Source organism: Triturus cristatus, chromosome 1_2 (genome assembly GCF_964204655.1).
Source record: "Triturus cristatus chromosome 1_2, aTriCri1.1, whole genome shotgun sequence".
NCBI classification, from domain to species: domain Eukaryota; kingdom Metazoa; phylum Chordata; class Amphibia; order Caudata; family Salamandridae; genus Triturus; species Triturus cristatus.
Window position 1 is genome coordinate 736616914 of NC_140580.1, and position 22197 is coordinate 736639110.

At 44.2% G+C, this 22197-nt stretch overlaps 1 protein-coding gene across 1 annotated transcript in view; it reads left to right on the top strand.

Moving 5' to 3' along the window:
• LOC146867923 (protein-arginine deiminase type-3-like) overlaps positions 1-18831 on the top strand; it is an 84810-nt gene extending 65979 nt beyond the window's left edge. The window contains exons 13-16 of the mRNA XM_085608650.1: positions 14394-14487; positions 16754-16830; positions 16947-17075; positions 17915-18831. Coding sequence (XP_085464776.1) covers positions 14394-14487; positions 16754-16830; positions 16947-17075; positions 17915-18151 — 537 coding nt within the window. The 3' untranslated portion in view covers positions 18152-18831. The remainder of the gene's footprint in view (positions 1-14393; positions 14488-16753; positions 16831-16946; positions 17076-17914) is intronic.
• The last annotated feature ends 3366 nt before the right edge of the window (positions 18832-22197 follow it).

Below are 22197 nucleotides of genomic sequence, written 5' to 3' on the forward strand. Positions count from 1 at the left end.
TTTAGAGAACTATGTTATCCACAAGAAAAGACTCTCGGACAGAATCTATTCTATACTGACTGTGTGTGCGTGTACAAGCGTCTAAGTGTCTATATGAGATGCGAGGGGCAGAAAACTTTCCATGGCAACAGGGCTATGAATTACTTGCAGGAGGACGGAAAGGCCGAGTCCTTTGCTTGTGAGCTTAGAGGAAATGTTTACCTAAATCACTGGACAGGAATGCATCGGCCGAAGAGCAAAGTAGATAATTCGAAGGTGAAATACAGCTTCTTGGCAGGCAGGCAAAACTGGCCGAGGCAGGCACCGTTAGCTGCACAGGGAGTAGGACAAAGTTCATGGATACAGATGCGAGCTCAAGCTGAAGCTGTCAGAGGCAGAGAGCAGGGAAAGGCTTGAGGACAGAATCGGGCCTACTCGCCTGAACTGTAAAAATGGAGTAACTGAGCCATATAAAGTCGGTGGCCTTTCATACTTAGGAAGCGAATATCCAGCCCATTGATGGCGGATCTGACAGAGAACATGTTGACGGTGGACGCACATATGTTTGCGTTTTGGAAACTGGAACTGGAGGGAACATACATGTACTTGTGACATGCACATAGAACCGTTGGGGTCCAAGATAGGGGACATAACTGATCAGGAAAATCCACATTTCCACATTCCCTCCTTGTCCCCTACTTGCCCTTCAAGAGATATCAATCTTCATCATTCCATCGATTTGCTCATGGAGCATCATTTCTTCTTCCTTCTTCTTCCGGCATTTTGAACGAGAACCTTGATATGGAATGCATGATGTGGCACACAGACCACAAATCGCTGGTCCACATTGCAGGCATAAACAACAACTGAAGAGCATAAGAAGGCCAATACCTAGGAAGGATAGAACTCTCCATCCCCAGGCTGATATCACACTCCAAAACCACCCGGACCACGTCCAAGTGCCTGGATTTTCGTGTATCTGGCTCACAATCTTATGAAGGCGTGTTATAGCTTTATATACAGATGGCGAATTTTCTGGTATGAATATGCAGCAGCTGGATCCGATGACCCTGCAAGCTCCGCCCCTATCGGCCAGGATGACGTCAAGGACAAGACGATTCTGGAGAACAACAATTCTCATTACTGATTGTTCCTCTGTCAGATTGCCTAGGGCGGCTATAGTCTCGTTTACTACAGCTTCGAGAGTCTTGGTTAGTTTACGTATCAGCTTACTATTAGATATTGTACCTATATAGGGAAAGATACCTTTATTGAAATCTACATACTTGTCCCATGCCGTCTCAGTATAATCGACAACTGGGAGATCTCTTCGCTCTCTATTGTGTACTAAATGAACATTCCGATAATAATCAGGTGGAGCTAGGAAAACAGGTGGCAGAAGGAATGCTATGTAACAGGTACCATCCCAATCTAGAGGCAGACGCATATATGCCGTCTGACCACATATAAAGTAAGAATGGCGAGAAGCTCTAAATGAAGATTTACCTTGATCACTATATTCTACTGTAGTAACGCATTGGCTATGGCCCATATGTATGGAACCAACTTTTCTTACACATAATTCACCCTTAACTGAAAATACTGACATAGTGGGCAGAATTAGTTCAACTTCGGATTTGACATTCAGAATCATAAGATTAGGTGTAAAATTACCTAATTTATACACTTCATTTTCTAGATCAGTTCCTGTTCTACTGGGGCGACCCTCCTTATTAGGATGACAGACTTTGAATAAAACTAGATTCAGATTTCCCCATATCCAATGTTGTTGATAAACTGCTGTGTCTGGGTCTATGGAATTTAGTAAACTAAACCATGCTCCACAGGAGCCATTGTGTGTGAACGGATGTGGAAAGAAAGGCAGAACTCCTTTGTTATTCTGATAGGGAGGGAGTCGGCCACACACCCAACAATTGGTGGCATTACTAGTCTGATGGGAATGATGTAACATACTAATGAAAGTGTTATTGCGCAGCGCAAGTCTATAAGATAATTCATGTGGCGGTAGGTCGCTAAAAGAATGTTCAGCAGCAACATTATAAACATGTCTAGAAATAGGATGATATATGTGCAAAATCACACTCGTAATAATTATTAAAACACTCAATAAAAACAAAATGAATAATGTCCTTATACAGTAGCTACGCAGTGATTTACAATACGCCTGTCGTTTCAACATTTCTCGGGTATTTTCTCTACTCAGGTCCAAGGGATACATGTCGGAGACAATTCAACCGCTTCACCTTGGAGAGGACTTAAACAATCAAATTGCTCGACTGCTTGGGCCTAAGCTTTAATTTATAGCACTGAGAGTCATTCTGTTCAACAAAAGGAAGTTTTGAATCAGTCTGTGAGGGAGTGCAGGGCACAGTGTCTATATCCGAGGATAGTCCATGAAATTTCTTAATATGGCTGGAGTGTATCCAGCCCTTGCGGCCCTCAACTTTCACGGCTGTTCTTGTGGTCAGCAGGACTAGCTTCGGTGCTTTCCACCTGGGCTCCAACTGGGTCTTCCGATCAAAATTTCTCACAAACACCAGATCCCCCGGAGCAACGTCATGGGGTTTCACCTCAGTGTTGTCAGGAAAAGCTGCAGTTACCTGTGAACGACAAGATTGTAGTGCAGACATCAAGGAAGCCAAGTAATCTGTCAGCATATTACAATTAACATCAGTTATTTTACGTGGTATAGGCGTCCCCCACATATTTGGTGGTCTTCCGAAGATCACCTCATACGGGGATAGCCCTGTTCGAGAGTGTGCTACCATTCTTATGTAAAATAGTGCAACTGGTAATGCTACTATCCAGTCAACACCTTTTTCCTTACATATTTTAGACAATCTGATTTTCAAAATTTGATTATGTCGTTCCACGAGACCTGCTGCCTCGGGGTGTCGGACACAGTGGAATTTCCACTGATATCCCAACAAAAGTGAGACATGTTTCATTAATTCGGATGAGAAAGGCTGGCCGTTATCTGAATATACAACACGTGGTAAACCGTACCGCGGGAAGAATTCTCGAACTAACTGTTTGGCAGTAGTCGGGGCCGTGTAATCTGATACTGGGTACGCCTCAGTCCATCGGGAGAGAGCGCAGACAACTACCAGAACATATTTGAATCCTCGACATCGTTCCATCTGGATATAATCCATTTGGAGCACTTCAAAAGGATGATCAGGAGTCTGGAATCCACCCTGTTCTACGGGAACACTTTTTCCTGGGTTGAACTGACAACATATCATACAGGTACGGACTTTTTGTTTAGCTGCTGCTCGTAAATGTTTGTTGAACCAAATGTGTTGAATGCTATCTAGCATAGCTTTCTCTCCTAAATGCGCTGGGCTGTGAATTGTAGCTATAATGGCCTGGACCATAGAGTCAGGAAGAAACCATACAGATTTCTCCTTCGTCATCCATCCCTGATCTGTCTGGATCCCTCCTAGTTCAGTCCATTTCTTCAATTCCTCTGCAGTAGCATGTGTCTGTATGTCAATTACGTCAAGTGCGGGATCCTTAATTGTCATACACTGTGTTGGTGTCTGAACTATTGGCTTTGTCATGTCTAATGTGCGATTCTGAGCAGTCTGTTTAGCTGTTCTGTCAGCTAAATCATTGCCTTGAGAAATGATATCAGTAACCTTCGTGTGTGCTTTACATTTCATAATCGATATGGCAGTTGGTAGATGTATTGCGTCTAACAAGGCATGAATGAGGGTTCCGTGCTGAATGTGGGCACCATGGGAGGTTAAATAACCTCTCTCTCGCCACAGCACGCCGAAGTCGTGTACAACTCCGAATGCATAACGTGAGACAGTGTATACATTAACTTTCTTATTTGTGGCTTGAATACAGGCTTGTGTTAGAGCAATAAGTTCTGCTGCTTGGGCTGACAAAGTATCTATACAATTTGTCTCAATAACTTCAGTGTCTGTTGTGACTGCATACGCGGCCACTAAGTCTCCTGTACTTGCTCTCATGCACGATCCATCTACATACAACGTCAGGTCTGGATCTAACAATGGAACGTCTGTCAAGTCTTGTCTAGGTTTCGTCTTTATTTCAATAATTTCAACACAATCATGAGCTAGTGGGTCTGTTCCAATTACAGGTAATAGTGTAGCAGGATTCAATGTATTACACCGTCGGATCTCTATGTGTGGCTGAAACAATGTCAGTTCATAACCGGTAAGTCTTGCTATGGTCAAGTGTTGTGTTTGTGTTCGGTTCACAAGAACTTCTACTGCATGTGGTACTTGTACTGTCAATGGATGTCCTAACACTATGGCATCGCTTTGTCTGATTGCTAAAGCTGTTGCTGCCACTGATTTCAGGCATGCGGGCAAAGCCTGAGCTACGGGATCTAATGTACTGGAAAAATAAGCACATGGCTTGCGTGATCCTGCTTGTTCCTGTGTGAGTACTGACAAAGCAGTACCTTCGCGTTCTGTGACAAAGAGTGTAAAATGTTTGCTATAACATGGTGTTGCTAAAACAGGTGCTTGACATAAAGCTTCCTTTAAGCTTTCAAAAGCTTGTGTATGTTCCTGAGTCCAAGGGAGAACAGTCGATGTGGCTGCCTCCTGTGTGGTTAACTGAATGAGTGGTTTTGCTAGAAATGCGTACTGAGGGATCCACTGCCTACAATATGAAGTGAGGCCTATGAAAGCCCGCACCTCCTTTTGTGTCTGGGGTATTGACATGTTAGCAATTAACTGGATGCGATCTGGTGTAAGCTGCCTTCCCTCCTTGGACAGCGAGTGACCAAGATAAATAACTCGCTGGGCACAGAATTGCAGCTTAGAGGGAGACACTTTGTGCCCCTTGTCGGCTAGAAAATGTAAAACTGTCAGAGAAGCCTTTTCACATTCAGGTTCGCTTCTCGCGGTGATCAGCAGATCATCGACATATTGAAGCAGTGCAGTATTGACTGGCATGTGGATACTGTCAAGTTCTCGTTTCAGTGCTTGGCTGTAGATGCTGGGGCTTTCTGTGAATCCTTGGGGAGCGCGTGAGAATTTAAAGCTGCGCCCATTTAAACTGAATCCGAACAAATATTGGCTTTCCGGATCTATTGGGACGCTAAAAAAGGCATTCTTGAGATCAATTACAGTAAAGAATGTTGCTTCGGAATCAATTGCTGTCAATAATGATGATATATCGGGGACCACAGGAAATTGTGGCACAATGCACTTGTTTAGTTCCCGCAAATCAATAACCAATCGGTATACTGGCGGAGCAGTAGGGTCAGTTCGTTTAAGAATCGGAATTATCGGTGAATTACATACATTGGAGTCTGTTTCTACAACTACTCCTTGGGCAATTAACTCATCAATGATTTTCAGCAAAGCCACTACAGCATCTTGCGGTAACTTGTATTGTCGCATTCGTGGTAATACCACTCCTGCCTTGAGTGTAACTCGGTATGGCGTAATGTTCATGCAACCAACATCAGTAGGGCCTTGTGCCCATAGATGTGCTGGTAAAGTCTGTAGTCGGGGATCCATGTCTCTAGACACATAGTGACCTTTAAAATCACGTAAAAACAACCTTATTCCTCCTGGAGAACAACATATTATGGCTCCTAGGGCTTTCAGAGTTTTAATTCCTAACAAATTTTCTGGGCATGATTTAGTAAGCAATAAATCTGTAGTTCGTGTCAAAGGTCCTATCGTAAGTGGAAGAGGCTGTGATACTTCGTTAACAATAGGTTTTCCTGAAAAACCAAGGGAAACATTTTGAGAGCCTGAGAGGGGTGCCCCTGGAACTTCACTACGTTTTATAGTTGTACGACTTGCCCCTGTATCGAGTAAGAATTTTCTATCTTGACCTAATAATTCACTATGTACATAAGGTCCTTCTTGATCTACAGGAATCTCGATAAGCGGTAAGTCAACTTCCCTCTCTAGGCTGGTTCATGCGTAACGCTGATACTCAGGATATTCATACTGTGCAGTCTGATACATTTGTCGTGTGGTGGTTTGTGTGGCAGTAACAGGCAACGGTGGTGCAGCTGGCACAAACTGTATTGGCTGTTGTGCGGCTGGCATGGCCTGGGAATGTGGCATAGCTCCTTGTTCATTCTGATCTTGTCTGAGTGGCCGTGATCTTTCTTGGGTTTTACCTATGGCGATATTGTGTTTTAAAACTGGACAATCGTGTACGTAATGACCTGGCTTTTTGCAATAATTGCATGTCCCTTTTACCGGTCCTGCTGAATCGGACTGTGTCATACCCTTTTTATGTCCTTCAGCCGGTACTGTCTGAGACACTAGCATTTTCATTTTTGTATCTTTCATACGTCTTTGTTCGTGTTCTTGTTCATCTCTAATTCTATTGTGATGATACTGTAACATTTGTAGCATTTGTGACGGAGTGTTACTTTGCCAGGTACTCTCGAATTTCAATATTCTATTCTTTACTGGAGGTAATGCATTTTCTACTAATTTTGTCACAAATAAATGTGGATACGACTCACTACTTGTTTTTATACCACTATTTATTCCAAAACATTTTTCAAATCGGGCATAATAGTCACTTGTGTCTTCATCATGCTTTTGTTTACAGGCCGTGATTGCACCCCAATCTTCCTTTTTCGTAGTTAACAAACGTGGCAGTACTTGTACTAGTAAACCTGGTAATGCTTTGACTTTATCCCCGAGCCCTGAACCTGCAGCTCGGGCCTTTTCTTCCGTTTCTAATGCTGTCCAATCTATCTTTTGGTCTCCCACTTCCCACTCTTTTTCTTTCAGTTTTTCATAAATACCAGCAGGTAAGAGCACCTTTAATATCGTCATAATATCAGGATAGGTATACTCTCCCATCAGCAACATGTCCTTAATTTCTCGGTGGAAACCCGCTGGGTCTTTGTCATGACTTGGTACTATTTTCTTCATTTCTAACAATTCAATTTTTGATATGGGTGTGTATACAAATACACGGTGAAACTCATTGTCTTCGCCTTTTATTGGGTGCACTTCTCGTAAGGGATTTTGTCTATCCATATAATACGGCGTTCTGTCTCTGCGGGGCAGCGGGAAAGAATCCGGATTTACAAAAAGGACATACTGTTTACGTGACACTAATATTTCTTTAATCAACTTGTTACTAGAACCTCTCCATCTGTTCGTGAGTAGTTCCGTTAATATATCAGGTAAAGGACCAGGGTCAGCATGTTGGCTCTTATATAATATAAGGAGTTGCTGAATCATATAGATTCCAGCTAAACGTTGTTCATCTGCACTAAGGTTAAAAAACGTGTGTGCTACAGTCTCATCACCGTATTTTTCAGGACTGTCAATCCAGTGAACGGCTGATCTGGCCAATTCTTGCTCATCCATGGAATCGAGGAGGTGGTAACCCCTTCGTTCTCGTAGTAGTTTATCTGCGGCTTGGAACAGATGTTCAGGAGACTTTAAATTTATTACAGGCGTCTGATACGTTCTGCTATTATTTGGACATACAGAGTGTATGGGATCAGAAAAGCATCTAGTATTATCACAGGATCTTCCTCTGCCTACGTATGCTATGGTTTCTGACTGTCTTGCGGAATTCCCTGATTCGGAGACTTCATCTTGCTCGAACTCGTCTGTTTCCAATCTTTCTTCGTGAATGCGTTCTATTTCTCTACGGATTTTTCGGCACATGGCTATTATACAGTTTTTCTTATCGTGTCTCCCTTCTGATATATTCTGGCTCCATCTTGTAAGAATAAGCATTGTATTCGGGTCTACCCCCGGACGGTCTTGATTTCTGATCACGCAGTTTATGAGGAAACGTAACAGTTCCCCCTGTATCTCTACTTTCTGGAATTCCATAGCTCTGTTAATACATTCTGGGTCTCGCCCTGTTTGGACAAAATGATATATGTTATCTAGATGCGTAGTCATTCCTGGTAACCTCGCTAAATACTCTGCAGCTCGTCTGATACGTAATGATGCCAGGACCATTTCGTCCTCTTTACCGACCACCGGGTCATATCTACAATCTATAAGGAGTTCCTTAAGCGTACGTTCACTTACGAATTTGGGTGTACGTGAATGCGCTGATTCTTGAAAAATAAGTTTATTTATTCTAGGTGGCGTAAAAGTATTGCTTGCACCTCCCGTGGCCCCTTCAGGGGCGTCGGGTGTGAATGGATTCGTCGAACGTGACACAGCAACTATAGGTGTCGATACCACTGTAGAATCGACTGCGGGGACAGATGCGGAAACAGACGTGCTTGCCGGAGCTCGCGTCGGGACTTGCTGTTGCACGGGGACAGATACCTGATCCTGACGTTGAACCCCTCCGCCAGACGGTCTATGTGGTGTGGGGTTAGCATACTCGGGAGCTGCGTCATCTAGATATGAGGAAAGAAAAACATCTTCTGCGGTTCTGGGATGCCCTTTTGGATGTACCTTAATTGGAAATAATGGGGGTGGCAAGTCTTTTGGCATCTCTGGAACAGCCTTAGGTAGTCCTTCGGCTAGGAGGGGATACATACCACTCATAAGAGCGTTTCTTTGTCTATCTACTTGTTCTGCTTTTACTCGGATACCTTCCTCAATTAATATATTTTCTTGAACTTCCTTTGAACTCTCTTTACTCCTCTCTTCCTGTCTACGTGCTTTTTCTGTACGTCTATGAGATTCTTTACGCCATAACTCAACAGCGTCTTTCTGTGACTGTCTGACTTTTCTTTTCCATAACTCTTCCTCCACTTTCATGATGCACTCTGCATCCCAGGTTCCCGCTGCGGGCCACCTTTGACTTTCCGGCAATCCCTTGGTATAATCTACCCATAGATCAAGAAACAATATGGCATCTAAGCCATGCTTGTGATACATAAAATGCCCTGGGGTGTCCCTAGGAGGAATAGGAACTGCTTCTTCGAGCACCCCTTTTCTGGTAGTAATCTGTCTTAACTTCGAGAAGAGCGGCATCTCGACAACTGATCTGATACTTACTCTTGAATTCACTTAATACGGAAAACACAATAATGAACGGTGAACAATGAACAATCATTCATACCACAATATGCAAGACATTTGAACACTTTAAACATTTAAACATTAAACATTTTTTTAAAAAAAATGACCGACGATGATGACAGTCTGCATGACTAATCACCACGCTGAATTCTTGACAATAACTGAATACTTCGGAATACTTGATATACTGCTAAACAGTACATATACACTGCTAAACAGTGCAGACCGGATTTGTGTACCCAAATCCGTCTTGACCGGCACAACCTATGTGCTGTCAACACGCCTCCCCGGCGATGGTACTCACCGAGTAGCTCCTTGAAACGGAAGGCCTCAGAGAATGAACGGGACTCGATGACTGCGGACAGCGGACCCTCTGGACATCGGGATTTCGAAAACCTGGTGGGCCTCTGTATACCTCGGATCTTGCTCTCTCAGCTAGGCTCTGGTCGGGATACTTCGCACTTCTCACCGCCTCGTCTGGGTTGATCGCAGCCTCAGTCGCCCCCGCTTGACCGGAGGGAGCTTACAGGAAATCCTGCTGGTACGCGTTTATGGTCCGTCCAGCTGTGGCAGGAGACCGGGCCTGCAACGCACCGCCGGCGCGTGAGATGAGAAAGTGTCCCTGTTCGGGCGCCATTATGTGGTAAATATTCTTTTTTACCTTGACTGAATTTCATGCGGAATCTAAAATAAAGTAAAATAGCTCAGAATAACAAGAGGCAGAATCCGTGGTATAAGAGATTTTCTGAATGGGCTTTATTCCAAAATGGCCGACTCGAGTGGCGGCCTTCAGGTTCCGTCACCACGAGGGTTCAGGAAGTGAAGTACAATACTTTATTGACAAGAAGTAACTTTTATAGTTCATACATTACAATGAAATGAATGCAAGAGGCGTAACAATTGATAAGAGAGATGACATAGTGGTACGTAATCGAAACTAGGCGTAATAAGGAGCAGAAAGAAACATGATTGGCTCTGATTATCATGCATAGGTGGATCTATAAGATAATACTTAACATAGATGCGCGCGCAGCAGCATGACGTGTGATTGACGTGCAACTAGGGGGTGAAGGGGACTTGACATTTAGCTCTACATGTGGAGACGAGAAGTCTGGGGGGTCAAGTCAACCTAATCCCAAATCATATCTAACATCCTATGTTTAGAGAACTATGTTATCCACAAGAAAAGACTCTCGGACAGAATCTATTCTATACTGACTGTGTGTGCGTGTACAAGCGTCTAAGTGTCTATATGAGATGCGAGGGGCAGAAAACTTTCCATGGCAACAGGGCTATGAATTACTTGCAGGAGGACGGAAAGGCCGAGTCCTTTGCTTGTGAGCTTAGAGGAAATGTTTACCTAAATCACTGGACAGGAATGCATCGGCCGAAGAGCAAAGTAGATAATTCGAAGGTGAAATACAGCTTCTTGGCAGGCAGGCAAAACTGGCCGAGGCAGGCACCGTTAGCTGCACAGGGAGTAGGACAAAGTTCATGGATACAGATGCGAGCTCAAGCTGAAGCTGTCAGAGGCAGAGAGCAGGGAAAGGCTTGAGGACAGAATCGGGCCTACTCGCCTGAACTGTAAAAATGGAGTAACTGAGCCATATAAAGTCGGTGGCCTTTCATACTTAGGAAGCGAATATCCAGCCCATTGATGGCGGATCTGACAGAGAACATGTTGACGGTGGACGCACATATGTTTGCGTTTTGGAAACTGGAACTGGAGGGAACATACATGTACTTGTGACATGCACATAGAACCGTTGGGGTCCAAGATAGGGGACATAACTGATCAGGAAAATCCACATTTCCACAACCCTCCGCCTAGGACGACTCCTGGTGGCCTCCCGCCCTGGGCATCGCACCCAAACCGACAGACCATGCACGCAACCTGGGCTTCATCTTGGACTCCTCCCTCTCCATGACCAGGCAAGTCAACAACGTCTCCTCGGGGGGGAGGAGCCAAGATGGCGGACGGACAGGACGTCTGAGCTCCCGGCTCCGCAGCCCGTCTGCTGTTTACATGACATCCTGATCTTTAATCCTGCCTACGGCGCGAGCAAATGTAACCACGAATGTGCTGACACTTTCCGCATTCCTCCGATGTCCCCGCCGGCTTTTTTGGTCGAGGATTCATAGAGTTTGCCGACTTTGGACTTTGCCCACGCACTCTGGCCCGACCACCGCCACCGGACACCGCTTATCACGTACGGTGAGACGACCTGGGGCCGGACCGGCGCCTGGGGAAATGTGACCGGCTGTGGAGTGGGCGGCTTGGCGGAGCCTTCTTCACGACGGAGAGAATTCCTGTATGATTGGGTCCGGGCTGGCGAACCTTCCTTTGTCATGCTACCAGCGGTCAGAGCGGTATCCGTTTTAGAGCGCCCACCACCCGCATTGCTATACAGCCGAGGGCTCTCACATCGTGGGAGCCCTGTATAGCGAGCAGTAACTCTTCTTGCCTTAAATGCTATTCCTCAGTCCTATGGAGTCACCCTCACCCCTCCGATGTGGGCTGACTGCAAAAATGGTGGCGGTGCCGGTCTACCTCGCCGGAAAGACGGAAGCCTCCATATCCCTGCCGCAGGCTGCCCTGCCTACTGTCGAGCTGGAGGGTGTCCCGGTGGCGCCTTTGCATACTGCCGACATGCTGAAGCGGGGAGCAGACCTGACCTATGGTGATATCCTTCTAGCCCTGGAAGACTTGAGGGCGACATGGTGGCAAAACACTCGAGAACTGGAGCGGAAGATCGATGTCGCTATGCCATCCAGGGAACTACTGCGGTTGTCTGACCCCCCAATGCCTCTCATTCCCTTCGAGGCGGATACAATGTGGCGACAAGGGGATACTGTGGAACGTCCTCTCCCTGGCTACAGTGTCGAGTGTTCTTTTAATGTCAAAGTTGCAGATACAAAGCTCCCTTCCACTTTACAAGCTGAGACTCTGCCTCTGCAAGGGTTGCCACGGCTTCCTCAACATCGCCGGAGTGTGTGCCGTTCTGTGGGGAAAACTGTGTTGGTCACTATCGATGTGGTGATGGTCTATGATTGGGAACTCTCGCTTCCTCTTCCTCTGCGTCTTCTATGTCGGGAGCGGCCATCTTGCTCCTTTGTTCTGCCTGAGGTACACTCCCAGCGGTGGCCATGCTTGGTGGGGTTTCAGCGTTCTGGCCAGGGCTGATGTTGCCTCCCTTGATGATCCTGCCTGACCGCCTGGCATGACCCGGACTAGAATATTTGTCTATGTATCTGATGAGCCGCATGTGTGTAATTTGCTATTGTTGATTGCGGGGGTGGATCTGTGGGGCCACTTTGGATCGGGCCAGGGCTGGACGATTTCCTTTAGTTTGCTGTACGTATTGGCGGGCGGGGACTAGGATGGGACTGCTAATTATCTGATTTATTCGCACATTTGGAATGGAGTCTCCCCACCTGCTGCTTTGCTTGCTACTTCAGTTGTGCTGATGATATTCAGGGTGGGGGATGCTTATGGGGCTGGTGGTGACCGGGAGTATGTAAAATTTCCTCCTCCTGTCTTCTCTGGGAGTCGGAGACTGGGATGTTCTTTCCCACTCTCCAGACTCTCTTTCCCACTTGGGGTTCATTTGGGGCGACAGGCATGCCTATTGGGGGGGGGTGGGCCGTGGCCTTCCGCTGGTATGCAGGGTGGGGGGATGGGATGTGTTCTATGTCTTTTCTTTGTCTCTATGGCCCTCTTTCTCTTTCTTTCTCTCTTCTTCTTCGGTTTCTTTTTCTTTTATGTTTCTTTGTTTCTTCGGGGTCGGGGTTCAGTGTTAGTAGGGAGTTTATTGTGTTCTATCATTCTGTGGTATAGCGTTTGCTCTCAGTTCCTGGATGGTGGCCACCTGTTTCCTTACAAATGCCTTCCTATATAACGCCTCCTTCTGGGTGCTCCGTGAACGGAGATGTCTCTCCTGGTCAGTGATCAGCTTCGACTCTTTTCGTAGTTTACTACATTGTACTCGACAAAATCATAACATTAAACCTTTTCTTATCCTGACATTATTGTTCTATGTTCTACAATGTCATAGCGGCCGGCCCCGAGGGGTTGTAGGCAGACGCTGTGTATTGTGCATTTACCAAAATAAAGGTTTTTAAAAAAAAAAAAAAAAAAAAAAAACAACGTCTCCTCGGCGTGCTTCAACATCCTACGCATGCTACGGAAGATCTTCTGGTGGATCCCCACCGAGACCAGGAAGACCGTCACCCAGGCCCTCGTCACTAGCCGACTGGACTACGGCAACGCCCTCTACGCCGGTACCACCGCCAAGCTCCAGAAGAGACTCCAGCGGATCCAGAACGCCTCAGCCAGACTCATCCTCGACATCCCACGAACCAGCCACATCTCCGGACATCTGAGAGACCTTCACTGGCTCCCCGTCAACAAAAGAATCACCTTCCGCCTCCTCACCCACGCACACAAAGCCCTACACGACCAAGGCCCGAGCTACCTCAACAGCCGAATCAACTTCTACGCTCCCAAACGCCACCTCCGATCAGCCAACCACGCCCTCTCCGCCGTCCCCCGCATCCGAAGAGCGACTACAGGAGGAAGATCCTTCTCCTACCTGGCCGCCAAGACCTGGAACTCCCTCCCGACCGACCTGCGCCTGACCCAAGACCACCTCTCCTTCAGGAAGAAGCTGAAGACCTGGCTGTTCGAGCAGTAGCGGCACCCCCCCACCCCCAGCGGCTTGAGACCCTACGGGTATGTAGTGCGCTCTATAAATGTCATTGATTGATTGATTGATGTCATCCACCATGGCATTAAAAGGGGAAGTGGAGTGGCTAGAAGGGTGTTACGATGTGGTTGAAGGTGTGCTGTTCAACTCAATCAAACTCAAACCTAGAATTTAGCTTCTCAAAATAGCAATTGAGGCTCACCATGAGAAAAGATGGAAGAAGCTATTCCAGAGTAACACACAATGCACCTCGAAAGTGAACGTGTGTACTCTGATCTTTAGGATCATTTTGCTGGGGTGGAGGTGTGTGTACTGATCTTTAGTTCACAATAGGTGGAGATGTGTGTGCCATGGCCCTGTATGCAGTAAGTGGTAAACTGAGTGTTCCATTTGGTAATCCTTAGTTTGCTTTACAGAGGAGGGTGAGGTGGTCTTGCATGTACAAGTAGGAGGGAGTTGTTAGGTAAATATTTTGATTGTATAGGACTGTGTTTGGTCGCAGGTGTGCATCTATAGTTGGTGTTTAATGTGAACGGGGTTTTATTCAAAATTAGTGTGGACAGATCCTTCATTTAGCATCATGTTGCCAATGTTTTGCTCAGGGTTTCCATTCCAATCCCAGATGTTCTTGACTAAAGTAAATCACTTGCATTCTGGGATCCAAGTGCTCAAGTACGCCTCTTGTTCTAACCTCTAAAATTCTATCTTCATCCAGGGGTTCAGACTGATCCTTGCAAGTCCCACTGCCTGCTACCAGCTCTTTAGGCAGAAGAGGAAAGATGGCCATGGAGAAGCTGTTATGTTTGAAGGTAAGCGCACGCTGATGGCATGCAAGCCCAAACCAGCCCTTAGATGGTCTCTTAAACTTACTTCCTCTCCCAACCTTTGTGCCTCTACCTTGTGTCTCTCCGCCTCTCCTTCTGATGACTCTCACCAGTGCCACACCATTCCTTTTCCCCCTCCCAACCTATAATTTCCATGACCATCAAATCCCATTCTCTTTTTCTTTCTTTTATAAAATTATGAATATGTTTTGCTCACCGCCCTAGTTGTACATGATGATAAACATACTTAAGTATCCATAGACGTTTAAGTAAGTTAATTTGTAACTATAAGCACTGTAATACCTGCTCTTACAAAATATGATGCTAGCACTGGAACCTTATTTGCACCAAAATATTGTCCTTTCCTTTTTGTATCTTAAATAGCTTTACTCGTATTCTAGGAGTGTTACCTGGCTTTGCATTGAATATTTAAAGTATGGGGTCCATAAGTCACATTTACAGAAGGCGATGGTGGATAGGGAGGAGGGAGTAGGGTAGAGGAGAGCCTAAAATTTCTTGATAATAATCCATTAAATATTATATACTAAAATGGAATTGTTGAACCCATCTATTGAACAAAGTTTAGATTCACAGTTATGAGATAAACCTGTTTGGGATGACCGGGCTCAGAGTTCTATAAAGTAAGGATTTCAGATTATGGACAAGATAAGAAGGCACTAAAGCTGTGGCATTCACCATCCCAAAGCACCATTTGGTCATGGGCTCTGGACCTCTTAAGCAGATTTTCACAACCTGACATAACTCTTCCTCGGACACTTACTTAGAGGTAGACAGTCTGACAGGCCACTCTTTTTTGTTAAATGTTTCAGATAGTCAGAAAGTATCTAATGAAATCACTATCTTTCTTTATTATCAACCATACGATTACTTAAAATCTTTACAGTATAAAACACATAAGTAACGCCCCACCCCTCCCGTCCACCCTCCCCCAAAACTTTCCCGGCATTCAAGGTAAAAAATGCACCATGCCAGCATGGGCTCTGTTTACTGCTTTAAGTCCCTTTAAGACTCCAAAATAAAATGCGTTAAAATGTGGGATTAATTCCTTTTCACACCAGTTTTTACTTAGTCCTGTAAGGATCAATAGTTATATAAAGACCTTCAGGGTCATTCCCTCCATGATTTCAGTTGCCATTAATAATAAGTTCTTAATATGCCCCCTGCTGGGTCCCACACACTCTTTATGATCCACTTGTCCATACTGAGAGCCCCTGGGTTCAGTGACATCCTTCGAGGTTTGGCCACCAGCTGGGTTAATTACTGAATGATTTCGACCCTAGAATCTGCAGCCTGTTGCTGGGAGTCAAGTGTAGTTCTAATTTGGTGAGTGAACTTTCCAGCTCTAAGGCCTCCATCTAGATTCAGTGGTTGTTACAGAAGACATGATCATGAGTCAGAGGCAATTATCAATTGATAATAGGTGTATTTAAATCTCATGTGCATGAATTATCCTTTTATGGCACCTGTTGCATGGAATGACAGCTCAAGCACAAACTGGCCATGCCTGCCCCTGGTGCTGCTGACATTTAGTGAAAGCAGGAGTGAAAAGATGGAGTGTAAACATGAGAAGATCGTTGCAGCTCCCTAGCTTACAAAAAAGTGACTGAAATGGGGGTTGCTTACGAAGGAATTCTAAGCATTCTGATTGGCCAGTGTGATCCAAACATTCTCCAGCATTTACCAAGGCAGCTTTTTAAAGTTTGACATGACACCCTGGTCCTGTGTACAACATTTAGATGGTCTGGACTCCTTAGATCCCAACTAACCTCCAATCAATCTGAAATATGTCACTCAGACTAAAATAGCATTAGATAGATGGCTGTGCTCAAGCAACTGTACTACCCTGTGTGTGTTTTACCAGGTATTTAGCGTTATAACACAGAGCTGTAGGAAAATACATGTTATTCCACTGTATGACACATGTAGAAACGTAGATACCCAGAACTTAATCATAGCCCTAGATTGGGTCGTCTGACTGCTCATCCTTATCTTTCCACTACATTAGACAATATGACAGAGAGTTTTGCCATTATTGATGTTACCTATTATTACCATTGATTTTGGCAGATTTCCTGATCACTTGAGTAATTTGTTCTTTGTTTTCATACGCCAGAAAACACACAATCTTTACCAAATAATCTGTTGTCTACTGAAAATGTACACGTTCCATAGAGGATAACTGCCTATGCACTACTACTGCCCTTAATACATGTTATTACTTTTTCTATAGGATTGACAGTTAAGAGCCAAACTATTAATGAAATCCTTTCTGACCAACAATTGAAGAAAGACAATGAGCATGTGCAGGTGACTATAACACTACTGTTATATTTTCCCATATATGAGACTGTCTCTATGCATTATTTCAACCCTGATGGCTTGATATGCAAATCATGACCTTGTGCCCTTTTTCTTTCTGCCAGAGCTGCATTGACCAGAGCAGGGATCTCCTGAAGAAGGAGCTGGGCCTGACAGAGAAGGACATCATCGATATCCCTGCCTTATTCAAACTCGATAGTTCCGGCATGGCCGGTGCCTTCTTCCCAGACATGGTAAGAGATCAAGAGTTGCCTCACCATCACAGAAAGTTTTTTAGCTGCATCCTTATTGGTTTGGTTCGGTATTCTGAAGAGGGGGAGAGTGGTCTAGAAGGTTGGATGCCAAGGGAGAAGAGTGCCTGTAGGAACATAGATGAGCTAAAGAACCTTCCTCTTCAGTTATACATTGATCACTTCTCAGACCTCTTACAAGTGTCAGGTGTTCACCGTCACTGCTGGCATTATTGAAGAGCACGAGCAAGTGCATTATCCTTCCCCAGATATCAGTTAATGCCTTTTTAGTAATCATATCATTTTACGTCCCTAATCTTTTCCTCTTTACAAAAAAGTTTCCTGTCATATCCAGAACTATCCAGGTACTTTGTATATTTATTTTTGTTCTTTAAAATCCTCTTGGCACTGTGTAAGCTAACAGAGTGATTGGCAATTGCTTTATTTCTGATCAAGAATATTTAAAGTTTTAAGTTTTCGAATGTTGTGACACATGAAATCTGTGTCTGCATACTCTAATGTATGTGTTAAAGGCCTCCCCCCAGTAGACAGAAAGCAACCAAAGATACTGAATTGTTCCTAGTTAAATCAATCATCATTTTACTGAGATTAGGTCATAGACACAGCTTTCAAATAATGCATGAACTTAGAAGACAGTGTCGCAGCAGACAAAACAAATTCAAGTTGAGCTGTGAGACAAACACTAAACCCCTCCCAGAAGAACTTGGGGCATGGTGCACAACTCTAGTTCAAATGTCTTTCTGTTTCAAATGTATATGCACTAATATCCTCTTTTGTTTTATTTCATTTTCTTTTCTTTTCTTACCCCACCATTTGTTTAGGTGAATATGCTGGTGCTGGAAAAACATCTAGGCATCCCAAAGCCCTTTGGCCCAATTATTGGTGGGAAATGCTGCCTAGAAGAGGAAGTACGATATCTGCTGGAGCCCCTGGGACTGCAATGCAACTTCATTAATGATTTTTACCCTTATCATCAGAATTGCGGAGAGGTGCACTGTGGAACCAATGTCCGGCGCAAACCCTTCACTTTCAAGTGGTGGAATGTGACTCTGAATTAATGACAGGGACTGGTGAATAAGGAAAAAAGTGCTAACATTTTCTCCAGCCTTGCACATGGCACACTACCTCAAGAAATGTTAAATGATGCATCTAAACCCATCGAAATAGTTTTAATTCCATACATTTTATTAGTTATTTTGAGACATACAGTCAAAAGAGATCATGAGAGATAACAAATGCTACACAATGATACACAATCCTAGGTTGATTAGAATGATAGGAAACCATATGATATGCATGAAGCATTCCTGGGACCATTTGAGGTATCGAGTTACAGCTCCTTATGCTCTAGCTGCCTTTAGCAAGTTAATTTTTAAACCTTGTCAGTGCATCAAGATTTGTCTTGTGGTGGGTAAGTTAGGAACTGGTTATACTTCTAAGTAAGGGCACCATCTATGGTCATTCTAGAGAAGGTATATCATAAACATGTATCACAATTAGAACAAATTAAACAAGTGGGGGAAGGGGAGGAGGGGTGATGTGCCCAGTGAAATTACGAGAATGTAAGTGTTAATGTAATGTCATAGTTAGTGGTTCCAGTGTGTAGCCGGGAGGAGGGGGGCAGGGTGTTGTTATTGTGGTCCATTTATCTGTCTAGCGTTGGCTGGACTTGGATGTATGATGTTACAACACGAGTGTTTACAACGTGTGCCGTTACATCGCATTCATTACAACGAACGGATGTAACCACGCTATGCCATTACAACGCAAGTCTTTACATCGACTTGCAGTAGATGGCGTGCTAACATTAGAAAAGTGTAATTTACTATTCCAACTCCAGTCCACTTAACAGTAGGGAAGGTGTTGGGATAGTAAAGTACACTATTTGTAATGTTAGCACGCCATCTAGCGCAAGTCGATGTAAAGACTTGCGTTGTAATGGCATAGCGTGGTTACATCGCGTTCGTTGTAACGAATGCGATGTAACGGCACGCGTTGTACTAACCGCGTTGTAAAGGTTGTTCCCCGCTGGACTTACTTCGATATCTTAGAATGGTTTGGGATTCATGCTGGGAGTTGCGGGTAATCCATGCAGCCCACCATGTATGGTGCGATATATTGGAAAATGATTTCCATTCTGATAGGATGATTTTCAATACAATTGTTAACAGAAGGTCCAACAGGCCATGTCATTGGGCTTGAGATTTAAAGTTGTCAGAGAGACCCTGGGGCCCAGGAAATCATGGGGAAGTTTAGGAAGATTGGTGTGTTGAGTAGAGTCTGATACGGCTTCAAGAGGTGGCAGCTAAAGGACATATATTCCTGAGAGCATGCTGACAAATAGCAGTTCCAACAAGTCAGCAGTTCCAACAAGTGTCACTTCCTCAAAAAACAATTTGTATAGCCTGGCTGGAGTCTAGTGAAATATTTTTAAAGATATCGTAGGCACTGGAGGTGGGGCTATGTATCAGAACATAGGTACTCTTTCAGTTGGGTACAAGCTCACACATGTAAAAAGTGTTCTTATAAAAGTGGGGGACAAGCTTTTCCTTTCACTACAACCTATCATGGCAGAGAAGCATTTGCGCTGTCTGAGTAAGGGATCAATTATGATTTGAATGCTGCAAGGGAACTAAAATTCCTGTGGCTGGAATCACTGATTCTTTCTGGTAATTGCACACCTCCACCATGCAATTACAAGTTCAAGTCCCCAGAATGGGGAAAGATCATGTTGATCCAGAAGTAGAGGAAATAGTGAACTCCAATTTCAGTTACTTGTTTGTTCACATTTACCACCTGCTCTGATCAGGTGGTAACTGGAATTGGAAGAGTGGGGGTGGGTGTATCATTGGGCAAGGAGGGGGTAAGGGGAGTGTCAGCTGCAGGTCAAGTATATCGTTCTTCCCCCATGTTCATGGAGTGAGTTGGATGGTGCCAAGCTGCACCAGTGCTCTTTGATGTTTTACTGAGTGCAAATTTGCACCCAGTAAAATGGGTCCCGATGTTCTCACGATCTTTAATCCCAGGTGCAGGCACTCAAGTCCACTTGGAATCAGCCAGACCGGAATCCTCCAGGGGGAACACAACTCATATTGAACCAGAAACGTCCCCAAGGCATAAAAGATGGACATATGGCTATCTTGATGTATTCTTTTTTTATGCAACGGAGAGTAGAAATGTTGGGCTTAATCACATTTCTTGAATATAAAACTACTGTTTAAGAAATTTGACTTTTGTTTGTAATTTGGAGGCATTATAGTTACCTGAGCTAACTATAACTCGTGCCCCGTAATGCATAGCTGATTACATCACATATTACATAATTAATGACATGGTCAGTGACATCACTGATGACATCTCAAATGACATCACTGATGACATCAGTGATGACATCATCCACTCAATATCCGATGCACCTCCTCACACCCTAATATCACCTTTACTACACCCACTTTAAAATACAGACGACCTTTTTTGAAACAATAGACACACCAATACCAGTTAGTACATACTCATACATCTACACACAGAGGCACTCACTCACCCATCCATTCACTCCATACACACAGTCACTCATCAATACAGTTACTGATATATGCACCCATACAGACACTCACACACCACCACTAACCCATAGACTTTCTCACACACCTAGTCAGTCACCCAAAGAATAAATCACACTGCCATTTACTCACCTATACAGTTATACACACACCACCTCATCTATTCATACAGATGGTAAACCATTCTTACTCTCTTCTATATTCACTGAAACAAGCACACACTCACCCATATAGCCACTCTCACACTAACTCACTCATACATACAGTCACTTACATGCTCCAACACTCACATATACTGTCTTTCACATATGTAGTTACTCACCCATATACCACTGAGTCATCCATTCAAATTTCAATTTCAGTTACTTGTTTGTTCACATTTACCACCTGCTCTGATCAGGTGGTAACTGGAATTGGAAGAGTGGGGGGGGTATCATTGGGCAAGGAGGGGATAGGGGGAGTGTCAGCTGCAGGTCAAGTATATCGTTCTTCCACCATGTTCTGGGAGTGGGTTGGAGGATGGTGCTACTGTTTAAGAAATGTGACTTTTGTTTGTAATTTGGAGGCCTAAGTGATGGATGGAATTAAAAATTTACAAGAATATCAATACACAGACACACACACATAGACACACTCACACACGCACAATTACATCCACCAGGCCACTCACTTCCTACCCACCTTCTCCATAACCACTTATTATATCTCGTTATAAATGCGCTGGCATGGCAATTGTGTGTTTTCAGAATTTGCAGATGATTACCAAGGCCCAACATTGAAAATACTGCGACTCAGCACCAAGAAGTGTGCACTAATACCGCACACCAATGATTCTTTCCTATGGACATTGTAGCAGTTAATACTTGGCAAAGTTTTCACTTGGCATGGAGGTAAGAAAATGGATAAATATATGTAAATCAAATTTCGATAACTAAGACGATACCTACAATTCAATTCAACATTGAAAACTCCGAATCATGCTCTACTATTGCCCTAGGACACAACTGCATGTTGCAATAATAGATTTATCCAGATTACAATTATTGCATGGCTATTCATCTGCAGTGAGTTAAGGACTTTAGCGTGTTATTCATTTACATCACCTGGTCACTAATTATAATATCATCATCAGAGGAAACAACCATTTCAACGCAGTCAAAATCATGACATACCATTACAAAGCAGCCATTACCACGCATGAGTCTTTATCACTCATGCAATTCCCACTCAGCATTTTACAACAAATATGACTTTACCAGGCATTCTTCTACAACAAATTTTGATGTAAAGACATGAATGGTAAAGGCATGTGTGTAGTAAACATTTAACAAGCAAATGTAAGTATTTTGCAGGTAAGAATTAAGGGGGTCATCACAATGGCGGACAGACTTCAGTCCATCCACCGTCATGTCAGACGGTGGGACCAGCCACCTACTGGGCGGCGGTCCCACAGGGGGTATTACGATGCGACCACTATTGTGGTGGTCGCATCTGTTATATTTAACATTGTGGTGGATGCTGCTATCTGCAGCACCTGACGC